At 39.2% G+C, this 20,456-nt stretch overlaps 2 protein-coding genes across 2 annotated transcripts in view; one reads left to right on the top strand and one right to left on the bottom strand.

Moving 5' to 3' along the window:
* The window catches only part of GOLPH3 (golgi phosphoprotein 3), a 31,425-nt gene extending 16,910 nt beyond the window's left edge, over positions 1–14,515 (top strand). Inside the window, exons 2-4 of the mRNA XM_071732308.1 lie at positions 3,602–3,733; positions 9,189–9,303; positions 12,531–14,515. Of these exons, the coding sequence (XP_071588409.1) occupies positions 3,602–3,733; positions 9,189–9,303; positions 12,531–12,955 (672 nt within the window). The 3' untranslated portion in view covers positions 12,956–14,515. The remainder of the gene's footprint in view (positions 1–3,601; positions 3,734–9,188; positions 9,304–12,530) is intronic.
* Positions 1–20,456, bottom strand: part of SUB1 (SUB1 regulator of transcription) — a 257,386-nt gene that overhangs the window by 148,533 nt on the left and 88,397 nt on the right. The gene's annotated exons all lie outside the window — the stretch shown is intronic.

The raw sequence follows: 20,456 nt of genomic DNA, 5'->3' as shown, positions 1-20,456 counted from the left end.
TATCATGCTGAGCATTCCTGTTTCTCTTTTGTGCACTGTTTTCTGCTTATGCTGTATGCCATTTAAAGTAGAAGTCAAAACGCTGTTTACAATGTCAAAGATAAATGTCTGCTTCTATTAATTTTCAGTTACACATGGAAGCATGGTTGGATTATTCAAATTACCAGAGTGCTGGAATGGAAGGATACAGGCTCTTGAGGAGGGACAAGCTGGGGAGATGTGGAGGGGGTGTCACCCTCTACGGTAGTGAGTATCTACAGTGCTTGGAGCTCTGCCTGAGAATGGATGAGGAGCCAAGCAAGATCTTACGGGTCAGGATTTTAAGGCAGGGCAGGAACAGGGAGCATTACAGTACAGGTCTGCTGCAGACCATGTGACCAGGAAAACTGAATGGATGAGGCCCTTTATAGACATGTAGGAATAACCTCATGTTCACAAGCTCTGGTTCTTATGGGGGACTTCAGTCACCCCAGTGTCTGTTGAAGGGACTACACAGCAGGGCACAGACAATCCAGGAAGTTCTTGGAATGTGTTGACAGTAACTTCCTCCTCCAAGTGATAGAGGAGCCAGCAAAGAGAGGTACTTTCTGGGCTTTGTTATAAACAAGGAGGGGTTGATGGGGAATGTGAAGCTCAAGCATAGCCATGCTTGAAGTGACCATGAGATGGTGGAGTTCAAGGTCCTTAGGGCAGTGAGGAGGGCACACAGCAAGCTCACTACGCTGGGCTTCAGGAGAACAGACTTTGATCTTATCAAGGATCTGTAGTTTCTGGCAAGATCGTGGAACGAAGCATCCTGGAAACTATGCTAAGGCATATGGAAAATAAGGAAATGGCTTCACTGACTGCAAAGTGTGCTGGCAAAATGGCCTTCTGTGACAGATGAGGTTACAGTAGTGGTGGATAAGGGAAGAGCAATTGATATAATCTACCTGGACTTGCTCAAAACATTTGACACTGGCTTGCATGCCATCCTTGTCTCTTAGGTTGGGCAGACATTGACTTGATGGATAGATCATTTGTTGCATGAGGAATTGGCTGGATAGTCACAGTTAGAGTTGTGGTCAGCAGCTTGATGGACCATGGAGATGAATGATGAGCTGGCATTCCTGAGGGATTAATATCAGGACCAGCACTGTTTGACAACTCTGTTGGCAACATGGACAGTGGAAATGAGTGCACCCTCAGCAAGCTTGCTGATGATACTGAGCTGTGGGGTGAGGTCAGCATACTGGCAGGAAGGAAGGCCATCCAGAAGGATCTTGACAGGCCTGAGGGGTAGACCTATAAAAACCATGTGAAGTTCAGCAAAGCTAAGTGCAAGGTCTTGCACAGCAGTCAGGGCAATCCCAAGCACAAATACAGGCTGGGTGGACAATGGGTTGAGAGCAGTCCTGAGGAGAAGGACTTTGGCATGTTAACTGAGCTTTTACTGCCCAGCAGGAACCAGTGAATTGTGCTTGCAGCCCAGAAAGCTGATTGTATACTGGGCTGCATCAAAAGAAGGGTGGCCAGCAGGTCAAGGGAAGTGATTCTTCACCATTCCTCCACTCTTACGAGTCCCCACCTACAGTACTGTGTCCAGCTCTGGAGCCCCCAGCAAAGAAAGGGCGTGGATCTGTTGTAGCAAATCCAGAGGAGGGCCCCAAAGATGACCAGAGGGCTGGACCACCACTCCTGTGAAAACAGGCTGAGAGAGTTGAAGTTTTTAAGCCTAGAGAAGAGAAGGCTCTAGGAAGACCTTATAGCAGCTTTTTGCTATTTGAAGGGGCTACAGGAAAGCTGGGGAGTAAGTTTTTACAGGGGCATGGAGTAAAGGGGCAAGGCTTAATAGCTTTAAATTGTAAGAGGGTAAAGTTAGATTACATACAAGGAAGGAGTTCTTTACTGTGAGAGTGGTGAGATGCTGGCCCTGGTTGCCGAGGGAAGCTGTAGCTTTGCATTCTGGGGTGATGTGGTGCCTTTTCTGGTAGCAGGGAAGGGATCCCCTGGGGAGGTCTCCTGTAAGTAGCTTTCTGAATATCTCTCCTGGCTCCAGAATATCCAGGTCTGCCTCGGTGAACAATGGATGTGCTCCTCTAATGCTGGGCCGGCAATTAACAAAATGATGGATGCTCTCTATTAATCCCCCTCCCTGAGAAAAAAAGGAGCAAGAATAAGGGAGAGAGATTTATGGGTTGCAAACTAAACTACACAACTTTAATGAAAAAATAATGATAAAAAAGGGAACGTTAATAAATATGTACAAATATACAGAAAAACATGTTTGTGAAGGAGATGTTTGTGAAGGACTTTCGCCCATGGGAGGGACCCTGTATTGCATTGAAGTACGGAAGACTGCAAGGAATCTTTTTCCCTAAGAAGGAAGGAGTGGTGGAAAACAGCCTTTTAATATCTGAACTGTAAACCCCACTACCTGTCCCCCTGTGCTTCTGGAGGGGGGGAGTTACAGATGTTGAGAAGAAAGGAATTTGGGTGTGGGAAGAAGGGAGGGGTGGGGGGGAAAAAGTATTTAAGGTCTGGTTTTTGTTTTTTCTTTGCCCCGTTTTGGGTTAATTAATGATAAATTAGATCGTTTTTTTTTTTTTTTCTCCTAAGTTGAGTCTGTTTTGCCTGTAACTGTAACAGGTGAGTGAAAACCTCGTAGTCCTTGTCTTGACCCACCAGGTTATAGGTAGATTTCCTCCTCACCCTCCCATAGTGGAGGAGAAGGAGTAGGCAGCTGCGTGGTCGTTTGTTATCGGCCAGGCTCAAAACAGAGCACTGCTCCATCCCTGGAAGTGTTCAGGGCCAGATTGGATGGGGCCTTGAGCAACCTGGTCTAGTGGGAGGTGTCCCTGCCTGTGCATGGGAGTTGAAACTAGATGATCTTTAAGGTCCCTTCCAACCCCAACCATTCTATAGATGCATAAATACAGAAGAAGTAGCATGGTAGATATGGTGTGTTTTGTAGAATAAATGTGGTTTGCACTTTTGCAGTCTGTGTAAGAAGAGTATTCATCAAGCTTTAAAAAAATGCGTTTGTTCAAAAGATCTAAATGGCAGAGTAGTAACTGTTGCAAGCATTTTCTTGAACATTTTGGTCTTTTGCTTTACTATATTAAAGCTGAAGGATCTGTTTTGTGGTATGTGCTTATTACAGTTGTATTTCCATTATATTCTGTATTTTACTTAGTATTGATTTTCGTGCTCTTTTTACTTTATCAGGGCCACATTTTCCATGGATGCAAAATGCTGTAATTTTCTTAAGAGCCTGGCATCTGTGACTGTAGTATGAAATGGCTGATGTTTTAAAAATGTAGCAAGTTTGTCTATGTATAAACTACACTTTTTGTCTCAAGGTACATGATACCTTGCTGTTTCGTTTTGTATCTTTTCCCTAAGATTTTTCTGTTCTTCCAAGAGCAGAGACTTTAGTGTCAAAGCCAGTAGGGAATGAGTTTGTCTTTCATTTTTTCAGCACAGGAATGGTATAATTGATTAGTGATGCAACTCAAAGTGTATGGAGGCAGGAGAATTGCCTTGAGAATGCAATAAACCTCTTTTGCTGTTTGCTTTCAGGTAGAGATGGAGATATCTTACTGTATTTCATTCTTCTCAGGGCTACACATCATTCTGGAATGATTGCATCTCTTCAGGATTGCGTGGCTGTATGCTGATTGAATTGGCTTTGCGAGGGCGTCTTCAGCTGGAGACTTGTGGAATGAGGCGCAAAAGTCTATTAACAAGAAAGGTAAGTGGAGAAAAGCGATCCCATTTACATTTGTGTCATGTTCAAGGCAATAAATTACATCTGGTTATAAGAAATTTTTTTTTTTTCTACATGGGGATAGGGATTGTAACCAGTGACCTCAGTCAGATGCACATAACAAAGAGTGTTAAAGTGTTGAGCTGAACTGCCTTGGGATATCTCCTGTACTTGTTCGCTTCTCCTTTGTGTCATCTTGATGTGTTCCTGCTACTGTTGAGAGCCTGGCACTAACAGTTGGCAGTGGTTTTGGCCAGGGTGGAGTAGCAGCAGTTAGTGCTGACAACCAATAGCATCTGTTGTAATCTGCTGAAAGAACTGGCTTTTGCAATGGTGGTGAGATGCAGGTTGAGGCTGAAAGGTATGGCTGACAGCCTGCCACGCATGTCCTGCTAGCCACCACTTAAATCTGGTGTACTCAGTGTTTCAGTTTCTGCTTGCAGTGCATGGGAAGGAAATTATTCTTGTACCTTGGGCCCCTGAGAACACAAAACTGTGTCTAGTTTCATCACGTGACTGCCATGTTAAATTTGTTGCACTCCATGACCTTTAAGATGAACAAATTTCATAGGTCCTTTATTGAATTAGGCTGAAGATTTGGGGTCTTAACTTACTACTTTTTTCACTGTAGTTTTCCTTGTATAAAATGTGTGAAGTTAGTCTGAAGAACTTTTACTTCATCAGCATTACAGGATACTTGTGAAATAAGGTGATTGAAAATACAGTATTTTTAGTAAAATGCACCATAAAAAAGCATTTATCTCTGGTAGACAGGCAACATTTGACTATCTTTTGCTAATTTTTTAAAGAAATGCTTATAAGTTGCCGAGCTCTCTTTCAGCTTCCTCCTCCAGATAAGCAGCTCCTGCTTGTTTTAGCCTTATTTAAGCATATTCAGCATCGTTCAGTTTGCACAATTTTTTTTCCTCCGAAAATTTTTCCTCCCTAGGTATTCAGGATTGTTCTTCAGAGTTATTTTCATTCTATGCAAACCTTGTCAGCTCTATCTACCTGAAATTTTAACTATTTTTTTTTTTTTTTTTTTTTTTTAGGAAAATGAAAAAATAACCCATGTGTCTCTCCAGTAAAGAATTAAAGCAAAATTGTTTTCATTTGGGTAGTTTGCTTTGTGGTTGTGAGATTTTTTTTTTTTTGGGGGGGGGGAGGGGATTTTTTTAGTCTTATATTTGTTTGGGGGTATTTTGTTGGTTTTTTTGGGGGGAAGGAAGTTGTTTTGTTAAAGTTGACTGTGGAGTTTTGGTGGTAGGTAGGTATGCTTGTTTCTTCTCACCCTCCTTCTACTTCCACATTCTGTTAAGGGAGATCTAAAAAACCCCCCAGTGTTAAAGGTTGTGTTCTTTCTACTGTTGCGAAGCAATGAAGAGATTTCTTTTGGCAGGCAGAAAGATTCTATGAAAAAGAATTTAAATTTAGATTAGTTTCTGCCTAAGTAATCTTCTTGCAAATAAAATCTCTAACTGCTGAGGTAAATGAGCCGCCTTCTGCTCCCGCACCACCTCTGTGTTTAGAAATAATTCTGGTCAATGTCTCCTGTTGTTTTATACCTTAAAGTTTTGCATGAACACTAATTTTCTGTTTCGTTTCTGCGTTGGTTTGATGAGTCTCACCTCTACCAAGTGTCCTCCTTGTCTGCCTTTGCAGGCTTTCTACTCCTTGCCTTCAGTTTTCGCCATTAATTAAATACTGTGCTTCGTGTGTGGGATGAGCTGTCTAGTTTAACACAAGATTGTGATTCAGCAGCAATACCATTTCCTACAGCCTCTCTTCCTGTCAAGCTAGCCCCTCCTCCTTGCCTAAGGTCCATCCTTGGATTTTGTGGGAAGATAAAACCTTTTTTAAAACTCAAAGCTTTGATTTGTGATTCAAAAATCAGTATTTACAATCCATGGTTTGAAGTGAGGAGTTCAGGCTTCAGTTGCTTTAGCCTGTGTTGCAGCTTAGGAGAGCAGTGCTGCCTTTGTAAACAGGCTTACTGAGTTGTACTAGCATTTGTGCAGCCTTGTTAGGTAACCATTCTGGCTGAAAACCAATTCACTTTGACCAATTTAGTTTCTACTTGAATTGCTTTCTTAATCTTGTCATCAGGTAGGGAGGCTGATGACTCTGCTGGCACAAGCAATAAAGTGAGAACGAGAGGGTCAAACTAGTTCTTTGGGTAGGAGTATGAATTTGTAACCAGCTCACTGTGGCCTTGGTCATATATCTGACTTAAAAGATAGCTAGCTACAATGATTTCCACTTCAAGCCTCATATCAGGTGGATCTTTGCTGATATTTTTTTACATTTTCTCAGGCAGAACTTCAGAATGGATCAAGATACAATAAATCAATGCTTGTCTGCCAGAGACACATGAAAACTGGCATACAAGGACTTGATAGATATTGGTGAAACCTTGAAAGTTACTAAGATGTATTTTGTGTTGCAGCTCTCTTGCAAATTTGGCCTAACACTGTGTAAGCATAGCATCACTTTGGAGTTCTATCTACTAATATCAGTTTTGGAAACTAATAAATTAATGCTAGGGCTTATATATAAATAATTTCTATGCCTCATGGTTATTTGAGAGAGAAAACGGTACTCTGTGCTGCCTTACAACCTCAGAAAGCAAAGCAAATCATTAGAGTTCTTGAAAACATAAGAAATTCCAACAAATTCTTGGCAGATTAGCTTCAGTATTTTGTTGCTGACAATTCTGAGTGATTCATGCATGACTGAATTTTTGTATTAAAACTAAATAGTGAAAATTATTTAAAATTGATGCAAGAGGTACCTAATCTTTAGCATTACTTAGTTGCAAAGCTGCATCGTGGAATATGCAAACCAAATATTCTGTATAATTGAAATTTCCCCAGCAATTAGATACCAGTCAAATCTATTACTTGATAAATCATTGAAAAATTGGAATAAAAGATTTTCTTTGCAGTAATGCTAAGAACCATTGCTTCCTATGAACCGGAATCTTAGCTTCTTTCTGTAACATACCTCATCTGTTGGAGAAACAAAATTCCCTCTTGTGGGTGCTTAACCTTCTGGATGATTCAGTTAACAAGATCCCTAACCCATTGTTTTCCCACTCTTGTTCAGTTACAACTCTGAAGAGCTAGCCAGGAAGTGTTCACTGATAAATCCTTATTGAAGAAAGAGTGGATCCACAAAGATAAGAAAGAGATAGCTGGGCTTCTGCTTCTGCCTGTGCTGGGAAGGGGAGAGGAAATACTATGGAAGTATTCCCCACAATATTTTAGTTTTAGGGGCAAGAATAATCAGAAGAATCTCTGCTGTGAATTTTCAATGTAGCAAAGAAGTGAGAAGAAACAGTGCTGTATGCATTACTGTAAAGTGATAAACTTGAAACAAAATCTTATGTACACTGTGGCTTGACAAGTGCTTGAGGAGTGCTGGCTGAATGGAATGGAGGACTCTGTGCTCCTGACAGCTCTTTCCTTTAAATGACAGTCTGCTTAGGTGTTTAGGTGTCCTGTCATGCTGCATTGCATTCAGGCTAGCTTCCTAAACTTCTTTGCAGTGGTAGGAAAAAGGATGTTAACCCCAAATAAGGAAGAGAAGCTGTTTTATAAACTTAGCCCTCCTCTCGTCCCCCTCCAACTTACTTATATATTAGATTTTAAAGCAATTTGAAATCTCTTTAGTGAATTTGATTGGTTGGTTGCTTTTTAAAAAAATAATAAGTATGTGAAAAAGATTACTACACATCTTTATTTTTAATGTGAGATGGTGAGTAGTAGGTTACCAACTGCAGCAGGCTGGGGTGTAAATAAGTGTAACGAAGATTACTGTGAAACTAATCTTGTTAGACACTTCAAAGAAATAAGAATATTGCTGGCATGTCAGTTTTAAAAAGAAGGTAAGTTGGATATTTTTAGGCTAGTTGTTAAAGGAATGGCTGAAAGGTGGCTATTAATAGTCACAATCTAGCAGCTCAAATATCCAAGCGAAATTATACTTCTGTATAGTTAAAGAACAGAAACTTTCAAAAATTCATAATCTTGATATGACACTAGGAGATATGTAATGTTGTATGTAGTTAATAGGGGGTTTGAGTGATGGTTGTAAATCAGAAGGATAAATATGCATTGTTGTGGTGTTTATTTTCAAATGGGGATTGTCTGGAATAAAATGTGGTTGTGTTCTGAAAACATAATACTTGAGGTTTATAGTGGGAGTGATCTTCAGCTCCCCAAAATGGAGACCTGGACAGTGTCTCAAGAGACCGTTTAATGTTGAGGCAGTAACAGGTAATGAAGTCTCTCTGGTCCCTCCCTGGCAGAAATTTAGTCTTAAAATGGATGCATTTCAGCAGCTCCCAGGGTGTTAAATGTACTTGAAGCTTTAACAGTATAACCTTTATCTGTTACCTTCTGCTTTTTTAGGATATGCCTGTATCTTTTATTTTTATCAACATAGGCATCCTGAACAACTGTTTGATACTGTCATTGTAAAAATACCTTACATGCTTTCTTTTTAGATCTTTTCTTTCTAGCATGGCATTGTGGACATGCAAGGTTCCTTCTTGATGATAGTTACTGAAATTCTTAGTTTCTGTGCCTCATATATACTATCTAAATTGGAAATAGTGTTCTAGCTATGACCTGTAAAGGTATTCATAAAGATTTCTCCATCATTTTCCCTTTTTGTTTCCTCTCAGTGCAGGACATCTTTCTGACTATTGTATACCTTTGCAAAAATAAAAGCTTTTGTTTGCTGCTTCTCTTGTATATGTGGAACTGTATTGATATGTTAGTTTCTGACAGTTGCCACTTACATTCCTACAGAATGCTTGCAAAACCCTAACTTGTAAAACTATTTGGTTATTTTTATAAATTACTTTGAAACTTTTCCTAAAGAAGATTTTATTATTATGGTGGTTTTTTATTCAGGGGTATTCACTTGGGTTTATTTAATCCGTATGTTTTAATTTTTTGCTCTAGTTTTTATAACCAGGAAAAAAAGTATTTGTACATGTCTTATATAACTACTTAAGCTGGTAAAAAAGCAGCTATTCAAATTCTTGTATTTTATTATTTTACTAGGAGTGATATTTCTTGTTCTCCTATGTTCATTTGAGGGAAGAGCTAAAATAATTTAAAAAGTTGAAACAGTAACAAACTTAAATGATAGCACTTAAAATTATTAATTAAATTATTGCATATTAAGGGATTTGATAGTAAATACGTATTTTGTGTAATATGTGTGTTTTAACTGTTAGGGAACCGAATGTAGTAATGCAGGTCAGTGTGTTCTTCAGAGCTGTACAACTTACAGATGTTGTCTAAAACTTAATGGATAAAAATAATATATAGGTGAAGAAAATGAGATTTCCTGCCTTTTTGAGTTTGTTATTGATTTCTCAATGTCACATGTTAATTCAAAATAATGACTGCATTTTATTTTGTCCTAGGTTATCTGCAAGTCAGATGCTCCTACAGGGGATGTGCTGCTTGATGAAGCTCTGAAACACATAAAAGAGACCCAACCTCCTGAAACAGTACAGAATTGGATTGAACTGCTTAGTGGTAAGCCTTGGACATAATGTATTTGCTTTTTTTCCCCCCTATAAAGCTAATTATCTGGCATCACTAGAGATTATACTTTAAGGATTTTGGAGAAAAAGTATGCAAAAAAGTTAATTAGTCTGTACTCTAAGGTAGTCTCTTGTTGATTGTAGCCTTTAATCAAATGTAAGTAACTGTTGCTTTTGACTTAATTTGAATCAGAAAGGATCTCCTTATGAAGTGTCAAAGGACATCTCAACTCTGTGGAAGAGGTGCCTTCCCCTGGTGCTGAAGTAAATTAGTGCTTCACCCTGGAGAGACAACTACCTTTCTCTGAAATTGGAAATGGGGGTTAGTGGAAGTTTGGAGTCTAGGTGTGTGGGTTCGTTATTAAGAGCTTTTAAAAAAGAAAGGTGATTAGGAGATCACCCTGAGATATAAAAATTAAGGATGATTTGTCCATTAATTGAAAAGAAACAGTAAAATGTCAGGAGTTCTATTTTTTCTGAATACAACAAATATTTTCATATGTTACTTCTCGTTCAAAACAAATCCTTAAAGATAAGTACTTTGCACACAGCTCTTCTTATAAGGTGGGTAAATTGTTGCAAAAAAAAAAGGTCAGATTTCATCTTTACAGTTGCAATTAGCTTTTTTCAAATACATTGTCAACAGTTGTATCCTCAGGGTGCATAAAATAAGCTGAAATGAACAATTACCATATTTTAAAATATAGTGGTTTTGTTGCTTTGTTGAGGTTTTTTTTTTCTGTAGCCAGAATTCATCACTAGGGGTTCTCTGTTTTGACAAACCATGTAAAATTCAGCTTCCTTGGAGTAGGTCAGAGCCCTGTTTCAGTTGTGCAAACAGAGTAGGAAAAACCCCCCACTGTTTTGTCAACAACATGACTCTGGTAGGTGGGGAGTAATAAGGCTTGAAATTGCTTCTCTGAGTCTGTTACTTGTAGCAACCAAGAATCGAGAGTATTAAAAATTAGCAAAATCCCTCCATGGTTTTTTGAATTTTTTTTTCATTCTTCCCTTCTTCCTATTCTTCCTGTACTGTCTTAAACAGTTCATATTCCTTCCTGCAGAAGGGGGAGAGATAACAAAGCAGTCCCAATTATTAGGGGGCATGGCTGCTGCATTGCTTGTAGTTCACTTCTTTCTCAACTCTCCTCATCTGTAGCGTACAAAACAAATTCATTTTTCTTGTCCAAAATACATAATTTGTGCTGACACTTCCCCTTCTCTCACAGTATGGAGTACATGAAGTTAGTACTGATTTAGGAAAGGTCAATGAATGAATGAACAGTGTTGTATGTTTTCCTTGAGCTAAGCTAAAGTTTTCCTGATCCTACTGAGCTTTGGTTCTGAAAAAGTATTGTCAGGGCTGTGGCTATGACTTGGCTTAATAATTCGTGCCCACGCATGGGTATTAATCACTGGTTCTTGGGTAGCATTACTGTTTTTTGCATTTCTCACAGTTTAGAGAACTGCCCTTTGAAGAAATGTATTTTGGTGGGTTTTGGGGGTGGTGGTTTTTTTGGTGTTTTTTGTTTTTTTAATAAACTCTTTTAGAATTTTGCCTTAGGGCCTGATCCTGGAAGAACAGCCACTGTATCTGCAGTTATCAGCCATGTGAAGAACGCTGCTTGAAGTTACAGTACATATGAGTTCAAAGCCATAAATGAAATACTTATTTGGACATGTAAGATGTCTGCCAGAATGATGTTGTTTATAAGATCATCTATAAGCAACGCAGGCATAGGGAATACATAAATTTGGATCAAAAGGTCAGATCTTCCTTTGTATGGAACAAACATCTAAAGGTCTATGTTTGTACAACTGTTTGTGTAGTGGAGGGGTCTGATCACAAGGTGTCACCACAGTACTGATTTTTATTACCGCACAGCCGCATCCACCAAACAGATGTAGACAAGTCGAAGAAACATGCTTTGTCCTGTGAAATGCCATAAAGAAACAACTCTTTTGTGCGTGTGTGCGTGTGATAGTTCCATTCATGGTAAAGCTGGAAAATTACATTCAGTGAGGTGTGAGATCTATAGGGACATACCTAGTTTAGGCCTGTGTGAGTTCCTTGCCTTTATGTATGTAGTTGGTATCACCTCATTTGTTTACTTAACTTGGCTGTTACTTGGGTACAGTGTTTGTTACCCAGTATCACAGTGGGAGGAACCTTAAAGTGATTTTTGTTTTTTACTTCTATTATTGTGCTTTAACCAGTGAATTTTTAAAAAAGCTTTTTGATACAGAAACAAATTGATCAGAAAGTCTCCTATCATTCTATAGAAAACATCCATCTGTGCAAGAAATACTTAATGCTGCTTATGTCACCTCTTAAAATTCATAGAGTCCCTTGTATCTGGAGAAGATGTTGATACTTATGATAAATATTTAGGCAGGCTGGACCTAAAATTTTATCTTGTTAAGTAAACTTTTAAGCAAAGGTGGATTTTGCAATGCTTAACAATTACAGCTTTGTCAGTAGCTGTTGAGGATGATTTTGGCATTTTAAATTCCTTCTTCTATGCACACACAGTCATGCACTCCAAAGGGCCAGATTCTCCTGCCTTACCAAAAAGTGTTAGAAATAATTTTTACTGAAGCATTAAAGACCCCGCCCAACATGTGCTCCAGTTGACATGTGAACACTACCACCCCAGTGCATGACCACTGTTTGGCTTTGTTTGGGCAGGAGGAGAGAGAATGAAAGCCTGAAGAAATACAGAAATGCATGGCATGAAGAAATACAGAAATGCACAGAATATCTGTGCATTAGGTTGTCTCTGTGGCAGAAAGAAAGGCAATGACACGTCTTCCAGTTTCTGAAATAGGGGAGTCTGGAAGCAGGAAGTTGCACAGAACTGGAGTAGATGCTTTTTTTATTATTAAAAGTAAATTCTTTCTCCATGGCTGTTTTGAGGTTCTTAACCTTCAGTATAAGACTGTTTATTTTCGTATTCTAAATCAAGACATAGATTAGATGTCCTTTTATAAAAAATATAGACAGTAAAGTCCTCCAAGGAACCTCTCATGGTCTCTGTGTCTATGCCTATATCTGAGTAGGTCACAGATCAGAAAAATGCTGACATTAACCCAGTATCTTACTGTAACAGTCAGCTATACGAATTTGACAGCTCATTTTGCACTGTGGCAGGGGGAAATCACTGTAATAGTACAGCTTAAACTTTGCCTGACTGTTGTCTGTCATCTTGTTTTGCTTAGGTGAAACATGGAACCCACTGAAGTTGCACTACCAACTACGAAACGTCCGTGAACGGTTAGCTAAAAATCTAGTGGAAAAAGGTGTATTGACAACAGAGAAACAGAACTTCCTTCTTTTTGACATGACTACGCACCCTCTCACCAACAACAACATCAAACAGCGCCTCATCAAGAAGGTTCAAGAAGCTGTTCTTGAGAAATGGGTAAATGATCCTCACCGCATGGACAAGCGCTTGCTGGCACTTGTTTATTTAGCCCATGCTTCAGATGTTCTGGAGAACGCTTTTGCCCCTCTTTTGGATGAGCAGTATGATTTAGCCACAAAAAGAGTGCGGCAGCTCCTGGATTTAGACCCTGAGGTTGAATGTATGAAAGCCAACACGAATGAGGTTCTGTGGGCTGTTGTAGCAGCTTTCACAAAATAACTGCATTCAGACTGAAGCGTTCTCTCTTCTTTCATGTAAACCAGTTGTTTCTCTTCTATTGACTATTCATGTTTTCTGTAATTTGTACCTCCTCACATGATGAATCAGCTTTTGTTTAATGGGAATTATAAGTGGTGTATTCCCTCATATGTGTATCTGTATACAGGATTCTGCTGGTACAAGAGACCTTCCTGTTTAAAAACAACAGAACAAGATTTTACTGCCATATTGGCATTCCATTTCTTATTTAGTTTGAGTTATCAGAAATACTTTGTTTAGTCTATTTTTCATCTTACTGTTATTGAAGTAGTTTAACATGGAAAGCACCTCACGGAGGAAATGTTCACGCAGTTGGACCATTGGTCTCAGCTAATACAGATGTGTGCATGCATCAATACTTCTGCAGTACTATTCATAGCAGATTAGAAAGGGCCTTTTTAAATCACCAAAGCTCCTGTGTTGAAGTGTCTGTCAGGACATTCTATGCACAGATGTTGTTTCAATTATATCTAACAGAGTTACTTTAAAAGCAGAATTGCCATTAAGAGGCTTTGTCAATAGTTCCTGCACAGTGCCCCATAAATTTTACTTTCCATGCAAGTCTCTTGTGTACTTACATTTTCATTAAAATTATAGATGAATCATAAGTCTAGTATATAAAGGTCCAATTGTTTCATAAACCTGTTTTGGGATGGGATACATTCCATTATGTTGTATATATAGTTCAAATTGTATATTAACAATTCCCCCATCTTAGTATTTTGCAAGATCTATTTAGTTGTACACCTGGTGCCCCTTATTTGCTGTCAGCCATTGCCATTTGATGGAAAGAAAGGCCTCCTGTAAAGAACATCTATGTGAAAGCTGTTTGTTTCTGGTGTCTACAGTTTGCTACCCAGATATTCTGGGTCTAGACACTGCCCTTCATAATTAGAAAGTGGTCTCTTTCCATATACTATCATTGTTTATACATTGGATTGTTTTCTTTTTTTTCATCCCCTTCTGTAGAGAAAAGGCTCATGACCAGTACAATTCCTGAGTGCAGTTTTTAATTTTGTACACTAATTAATGCTTGTTTCTTAAACAACAATCTGTTTTACATTTTAAAACCAAAAAGTCAGTCCTAGAAGGTGTTGCATGTAGATGGTTAGCAAGTAATGACTGGAATTCAGATGATGATTTCTGTAATGGGATGCTCGTCTATATTTTAATTTTTTAATATACAGTTATGCTGATTAGCACACTACTGTAACAGAAATTATACAAAATATTGGCTTTTTAAAATCTATTGCCTCTTTGCTTATTATCTCCCATTGGTTTCACAGTGTAAATAGCATGCTTTGAAAAAATTAAGCATTGATTTATACTTCTTTTTTTTTCCTCATAACAATGCACATTTATAGTGGGGCTTACAGGTGTTCAGAAATGTTTTTGGTTTATATCCAGAGAAAGAATACTAGATGGTGTTTAACTGTAGAGTTGAAATTTAAGGGATCCCTTAATCTGTATACTAGCTTTTTACGTACAGTAAATAAACTATGATCTTGAAAGTGCCTGAAACAGAGCAAGCATGTCATTTTTATTTTCTGTTGCTAACTAGAAAGATTTTATTGCTTAGCTGAAAGCTTTAGTTAATATCCTTCTTATTAGAAAGGGAGAGTTTATACTGAGTAGTTCAGACTGACCTAATCAGTGACGTTGCTCAGATCTGCAGGGTTCATGGCTGAAAGAGACTGACTTGTGAGTGTGCAGCTGTGCCTGCCACGAGTAGACCTCTTCTGTCTTGAGCACAACCATACAGCCTCATCTGTGACTAGACTTACATTTTCAGTCATTTAGGTGCTTAAGTAGCTGACTTTAAAATACAATTTAAATTCATTATACATATATGACCTTTTTTTTAATAAAGGTTTTTAAAATATGGTCCTTAACATTTAATGGCACACTGTTCTTTCAGTTCTCAAATGCTGTTTCTTCAGAAAAATGGAATTAAAAATATATTGTAAGATATTTCAAACTCTGTTTTACAAATAAAAAGACAGACAGTGTTTTCTCAGTTGTAAGATGCTGTGTTTAAAGCTTTGAGGAGCTTGAGCATGAACTTCAGACATTTTCTTTTAAACATTTCAAAATATGACTGCTTTAAGTGGAGGAAAAATGAAAGTTGCCGTGTTGCTCTTACATTTGACAGCTTATAGAATATTCTGCATGTGAAAGTATATGCCAACAAACTGTTTATGTTGTCTCTCCTGTGATCTGTTTTTTTTTTTTTTTTGATTTTCTGTTGCACTTTGAGATCAGAGAAAAATAATTAGATGGAAAGGCTATAAAGTGTTTTATTTCAGAGCAGATTAAGTGCATGAGACTTTTAATACGGCTTTAAAAATTTCAGCTATTTAAACATGCGTCAGACTGAAAGTATCTTTCATAGTCCCTTTTCTGCAAATATTTTCTGTGTGCCTGCCAGTTTTATGTTAGCTTCTGGGAGATACTGGGGTTTTGTTACCTTTCAGCCAGCATGGTTTAAAAGAAGTCACCCTTTAATCAGGAGGTGTGGGGTGGCTTTTTTTTTTCCTTCCTCTTTAATTTTGTTTTTTGGTTCACCATAGATGATAACTGCCTACAATATTTATTAACTTTATTTTGCTGAAAGATCGAACCTCTCTGGCTGTGGTGGGGAGATTTGGTACCTGGTATATGAAACAAATGTGATATAAGTAAGAAAGGTTTTGACTGACAGTGTCTTTTGCTGAACTGCCTGGAATAAGTCTTGGGGATGCAGAAGAAGCAGATCAGCTTTTGAAATCCCAAGCCCTCTCTTGTGCTTTAAAAAATCCAAGGCCTCATGGGTGCTGGTAGACCTTATGTCTAACAAGGATGGTAAGTTTGGCAGGTTAGTGGGGGCTAATTTAGCAACATCCTTGCCTTTGTTGCTATTTCAGGTTTGAAAAATGGTTAAACATGGGAAGCTGCTTTATTCTGATGCAATTCAGGTACCTGAAACTTCTTCCTACTAGCTGCTACTGCAGCTCATGAAGACCTGGGTTGAGGACACTCTTGGCTGCTCTAAATCCTCAGCTCTCAATGGCTGCATAAAATGAAGATTGCTTTCCATAGCCTGAACTTGAACATGTGCCTCAAGTAAGTACACATATTATTCAGGGATACACCATTTTAAAACAAACTCACATTTATGGCAAAAACAGGATTTTGAAAGGTAAATTCCCAAGCAGTGTATTTATTTCTATAGTTCTTGAGATTTACATAATCTACTGTATTTCTAGAGATGAAGTTACAGTGCTTCTATATGGGATGCTAGTGAAACCTGTGCCATACATGGTGCTTAAGGCGAAAGTTGCATAAAATGGCTATAAAAGGCTGGTAACTGAATACTCGTGTTCATGCCCATTTCTCCTACAAAGTAAAGATATGTATTAACTAATGTGTTCTCTGTGAACTGGATTGAATCTGTATTGAAACAAAATAAAGCATCCTTTCAAGCTATGAGCTGCAAATGTTACTGCTTATCACATGCATGCAATACCAAAAGGATTTTTTTTCTTTGATGTACTAAGTAATTTCCAGCTTATACTGAGGCTCTGGTCTTCACCAGTGTGAGAAGCAGAACTTTTTAAAGATTTTCATCTAAGCTTCAATTCTGCCTCAGCTGGGCTTCAGGCACTCAAAGCCTCTTACATCCTCGTTTCTCCTGTTGTCCATGTGTCTTTCTATATGGAAGACTGTTTCTGGCTTCAGAAAAGTACAAATTTTTTGAAAAAGTAACTCATTTGTTCTGTGTGAATCCTTAACACATACCGCAGTTTAATTACTCAGGAAATGAGATGCTGCCAAGTGCTTTCTAATTGCCAAACAAAGTGATTTCAAGTGTGTCTAGGAGGCAGCCTTCTTGGGTAGAGAAACAGCATGGTCAGACCTGCTGCCTGTGTTAGTATCTGAGTAAGATCTGGAGTTTCCTCCCATTGGGTTTTGTTTTCTTCTGCCAACAAAGCGACAGCAAGGAAGCCTGTGAAAAGCATACAGCAGGAAATTCCTTCTGACTCAGGAGGAGAAAGTTTCTGTAGAAACAGTGGGAAGAAAAGGTGATTCCTAAGGCAGCGGAAAAGAATAGGGGAAGGACCGCTAATTAATAGCCTTTGGCTCTTCTCTTTCCTACCTTTCTGTACTTCGAAACAATTTCCTTTATCAGCTTTTTTCTCTCTTGATTTTGGCCCCTGATCTCTTGCTTTTCCCTGTTTCTTGGTGACTTCTGTTTTCCTGCTTCTGAAGTTGTGCTGCTTTCCAGTATTAGGTGTTTCCACTCTTGCCTTTTTATTACCTTTTTTGCTCTCAGCTTGGCTCTGTTAACCTGTCCTTGTAGTCACTATGCCCTCTGATTCCTTGCTGATGCCTCAAGGAATGTCACCTTCTTCAACAAGAATGTTTATCAGTACTGGCTGCCTCAGTGGCTCAACTGAAGCAGCTGGCCACCTACCACACTTTATAACACATGGTTTAGTAAGGTGAACAAAAACTGATGCTAATTTACCTTGAAACTGCTGTTTACCTGCTTCAGAAGAAATCTTTTGTCTGTGCAGCAGGGAGGACTTGTAGCTGAGAATCATGATTTTGCCAGTTCTCTTAGGTAAGTGGATTTTGCTCTGCGCCAATGCTCTAAGGACGTGCTATCTCTTACTCAAGCTTTTCCTACAGTCATTACATTCAGCATTACATTCAAGAGTAATTATCCCTTTTGGGATATTTTAGGATAGTTTTTGTTAAAGGGAGTCAAACTGGTGGTGTCCCTCAAAAAAAGCTCTATTTGGCTGTTTATTTTTATGGGAATTGCAGGTGTTTGAATGACCAGAAAGGTTTCTTTACTTTTATTTAGTTTGATTAAAAGGGACCAGTGGGAGAAGAAAGAAGTACAGGTATACTTACAATGTGATAATGGAGGTTGTTTTCCTGGTAAGATAAACTAAAGTATTCTTGGTTTTCATTTTCTTTTTCTTGACTCCCAATATGTCATCCAGCTTTTTCCTATATAGAGCACCTGCTGTCTGCTCAGAAAGGATTGCTGTCGTCCTAATGCACTAGTCCTTCAGGATTTATCATATGTTGCCCCTTACATTTTTACATTTAATAATACTTTGGGTTTTTTCTTCCCTTGTCCTAGCATTGATCTTGAAGACAGGTGTTAAGATTTTGGTGGTTATAAAGTGAAATGACAAGCAGTTAATAAGCTTTCTTGGCTGCTGCCAAGGCACCTTCATAGATCCTTCTTTGTTTCTTGTCTGTTCAAATGAAACCAAATCATGTCTCAGCTTTTAGAATCCTGCTCTGACTCTGTAAGCTCCTGAGGACCTCAGTCACTTCTGAAAAGATGATTTAGCTAAGTCATGTATAAGTTTTGCAATGTAAAACAGAGCAATTCCTACACACTATTAAAAATCTCAGACCCTGTATTTGGAGGACTTGTAGAAAGAATTTAGCAAAACCATCTTGTTTCTTCAAGCAGCAATCTTGCAGTAACCCACCTCAACTGTGATGGTAAGCAGAACCTTTGATGGGGAAGTCGCGCTGGTGCTTGAAAAAAAATTGGTCCAAGGGAGCTTCCTCTCCTGTAAAGGTCTGAGATTCTTGAGGCCATTAATTTTATGCAATGTTCTTAATGACATTTTGAAAAGATCTTGTATGGATACATGCCTCTTGACTCATCCACCCATGATGAAATGGGACTTGTCCCTGAGTCAGAGGCTAGGAAGGCTTCCTATCTCTTGGGTCATGGAGGAGCATGAGCTGTAGTAGCCATGATTGACCTGAGCATCTTCCCCTGTAGTGTTCCCACCCTGTGTGTGCCAGGAACACCTTTTAGGTCAAGTAGGTTTTCTGAGCATGGTGGGGGGGGGACACTGTAGAGATATGTGCTGAGGGGTCTGTCTGGTGCCCACCAGCCAATGTGCTGCAGATGTGTCTGGGGCTGTGCTTGTGCCTGCGTGGGAGAGGAACAGCCAAGTCGTTCATCAAGGTTTCAGTTATCCAGGAAAACACCATGTCATGTGGGTGAGCAGTTGTACTTGAAACAAGGGAGTATGTGTGACTTTCCTTAAACTGGAATATGTACAAATAAAACAGGCCTGAAATATAAACACATTTGGAATTACAGCTGAGATCTGTTTTGTTAGCTGTGTTGCAAATAGGAAATGGAGCTGAATTCACTCATTAATAAATGCCTTGCTGCAAATGGGTTGCCTGATGTTAGCCACGAGCCACTGAGAACTTGCTTCTGAGATCCAGATGAGGATTTACATGCATTAATATATATATATATATATAATGTATATATATATATTCAGGTGTGAGACACTCAACTGAAGACAAAGAATCACTTCTGTAGGAGCGACTCTCTCATGCAGAGAAATTTGTACACAGCATCTACAGAAATTTAAACTAGCCTCTTGCTTTTTTCTTGAAGAGGAAACAAAGTTGTTTCTGATCATATTAAAGATTTGTTGGTTTTCTTTTTCTTTTTTCTTTAGTTCTGTAGAGCATGGGCAGGACCTGCTGCCAAGATCCCATGTGGCTGACAGCACAGGAGTTAAGTATTTGTGAGCTGCAAACAGCAGAAACTTCTGGCACGTGTACTCTGTGCAGGGATGCAGAGATGCAACCATCACTGCAGCCTTAATAAACTGAATCTTCAGAGGCAATTGCTTAGGAGATTGAACTAGAAGTACAAGCATTTGACAACTATCTTGCTTGTCTTGTGTCATGCAAGCTGTATTCATCAGTGGCATGCAAAGGAGTTCAAAAAGCTGAGAGTTCACCCTGCAGGGTTACAGTAATGAACAGGGTTCAACTCTGCTTGGTCCTCAGCCCTTTGGTTGTACAGTCAGATGAGTCCCAGCTCTCCCATATTGGTTCTTAGGGCTTTGCCAATTTGCCACTTGCCTCTTTTGAGATGTGCAGCCAACAGTCAAGGCAGCCCTAGAAGCTCCTCCCAAGCTCATCATTCTCCAAAGGCTGGTAGTCCCGTGCCTGCAAGGTTCCTCCACTCAGCATTGGAGATGTTGAGAGGTTGCACAGGAGCTGCACATACACTGCAGTTCAAGATGAGGCAGCCCATAGTGAACGCCCAGGGACCATTGATGAGTGAGGGACACAACAAAGTGACATGAAATATGGAAAATGTTGATGTTCTGTTCCTTGCCTGCACCAGAGCTTGGTGTGTGCCCCCAGTAGCTTGGGAGGGGGGCAGCCAGGAGCAGGGTCTGCTTAGAGAGGCCAGATGAACACCTATCCATAGGGCTGCAAGGGACTGAAATCCTGATGCAGCATCCTAATGAGCATCAACTAGGAAAAATCATGGTGAGCTGAGAAAGTCCTTGAGGACTTAGGCCATTCTTGTGTCTTTGAGATGGAGAACATGGTACTATCAGTCTTATCTCAAGTCCCAGGCAAGTGCAGAGAGCACAGCATCTTGAGAAAGAAGGCATTAGGAAAC

The sequence above is a fragment of the Heliangelus exortis genome, chromosome Z (genome assembly GCF_036169615.1).
Source record: "Heliangelus exortis chromosome Z, bHelExo1.hap1, whole genome shotgun sequence".
Classification (NCBI taxonomy): Eukaryota; Metazoa; Chordata; class Aves; order Apodiformes; family Trochilidae; genus Heliangelus; species Heliangelus exortis.
Note: the sequence above shows the minus strand (reverse complement) of the source record. Positions and strands in the feature narration are given on the sequence as shown.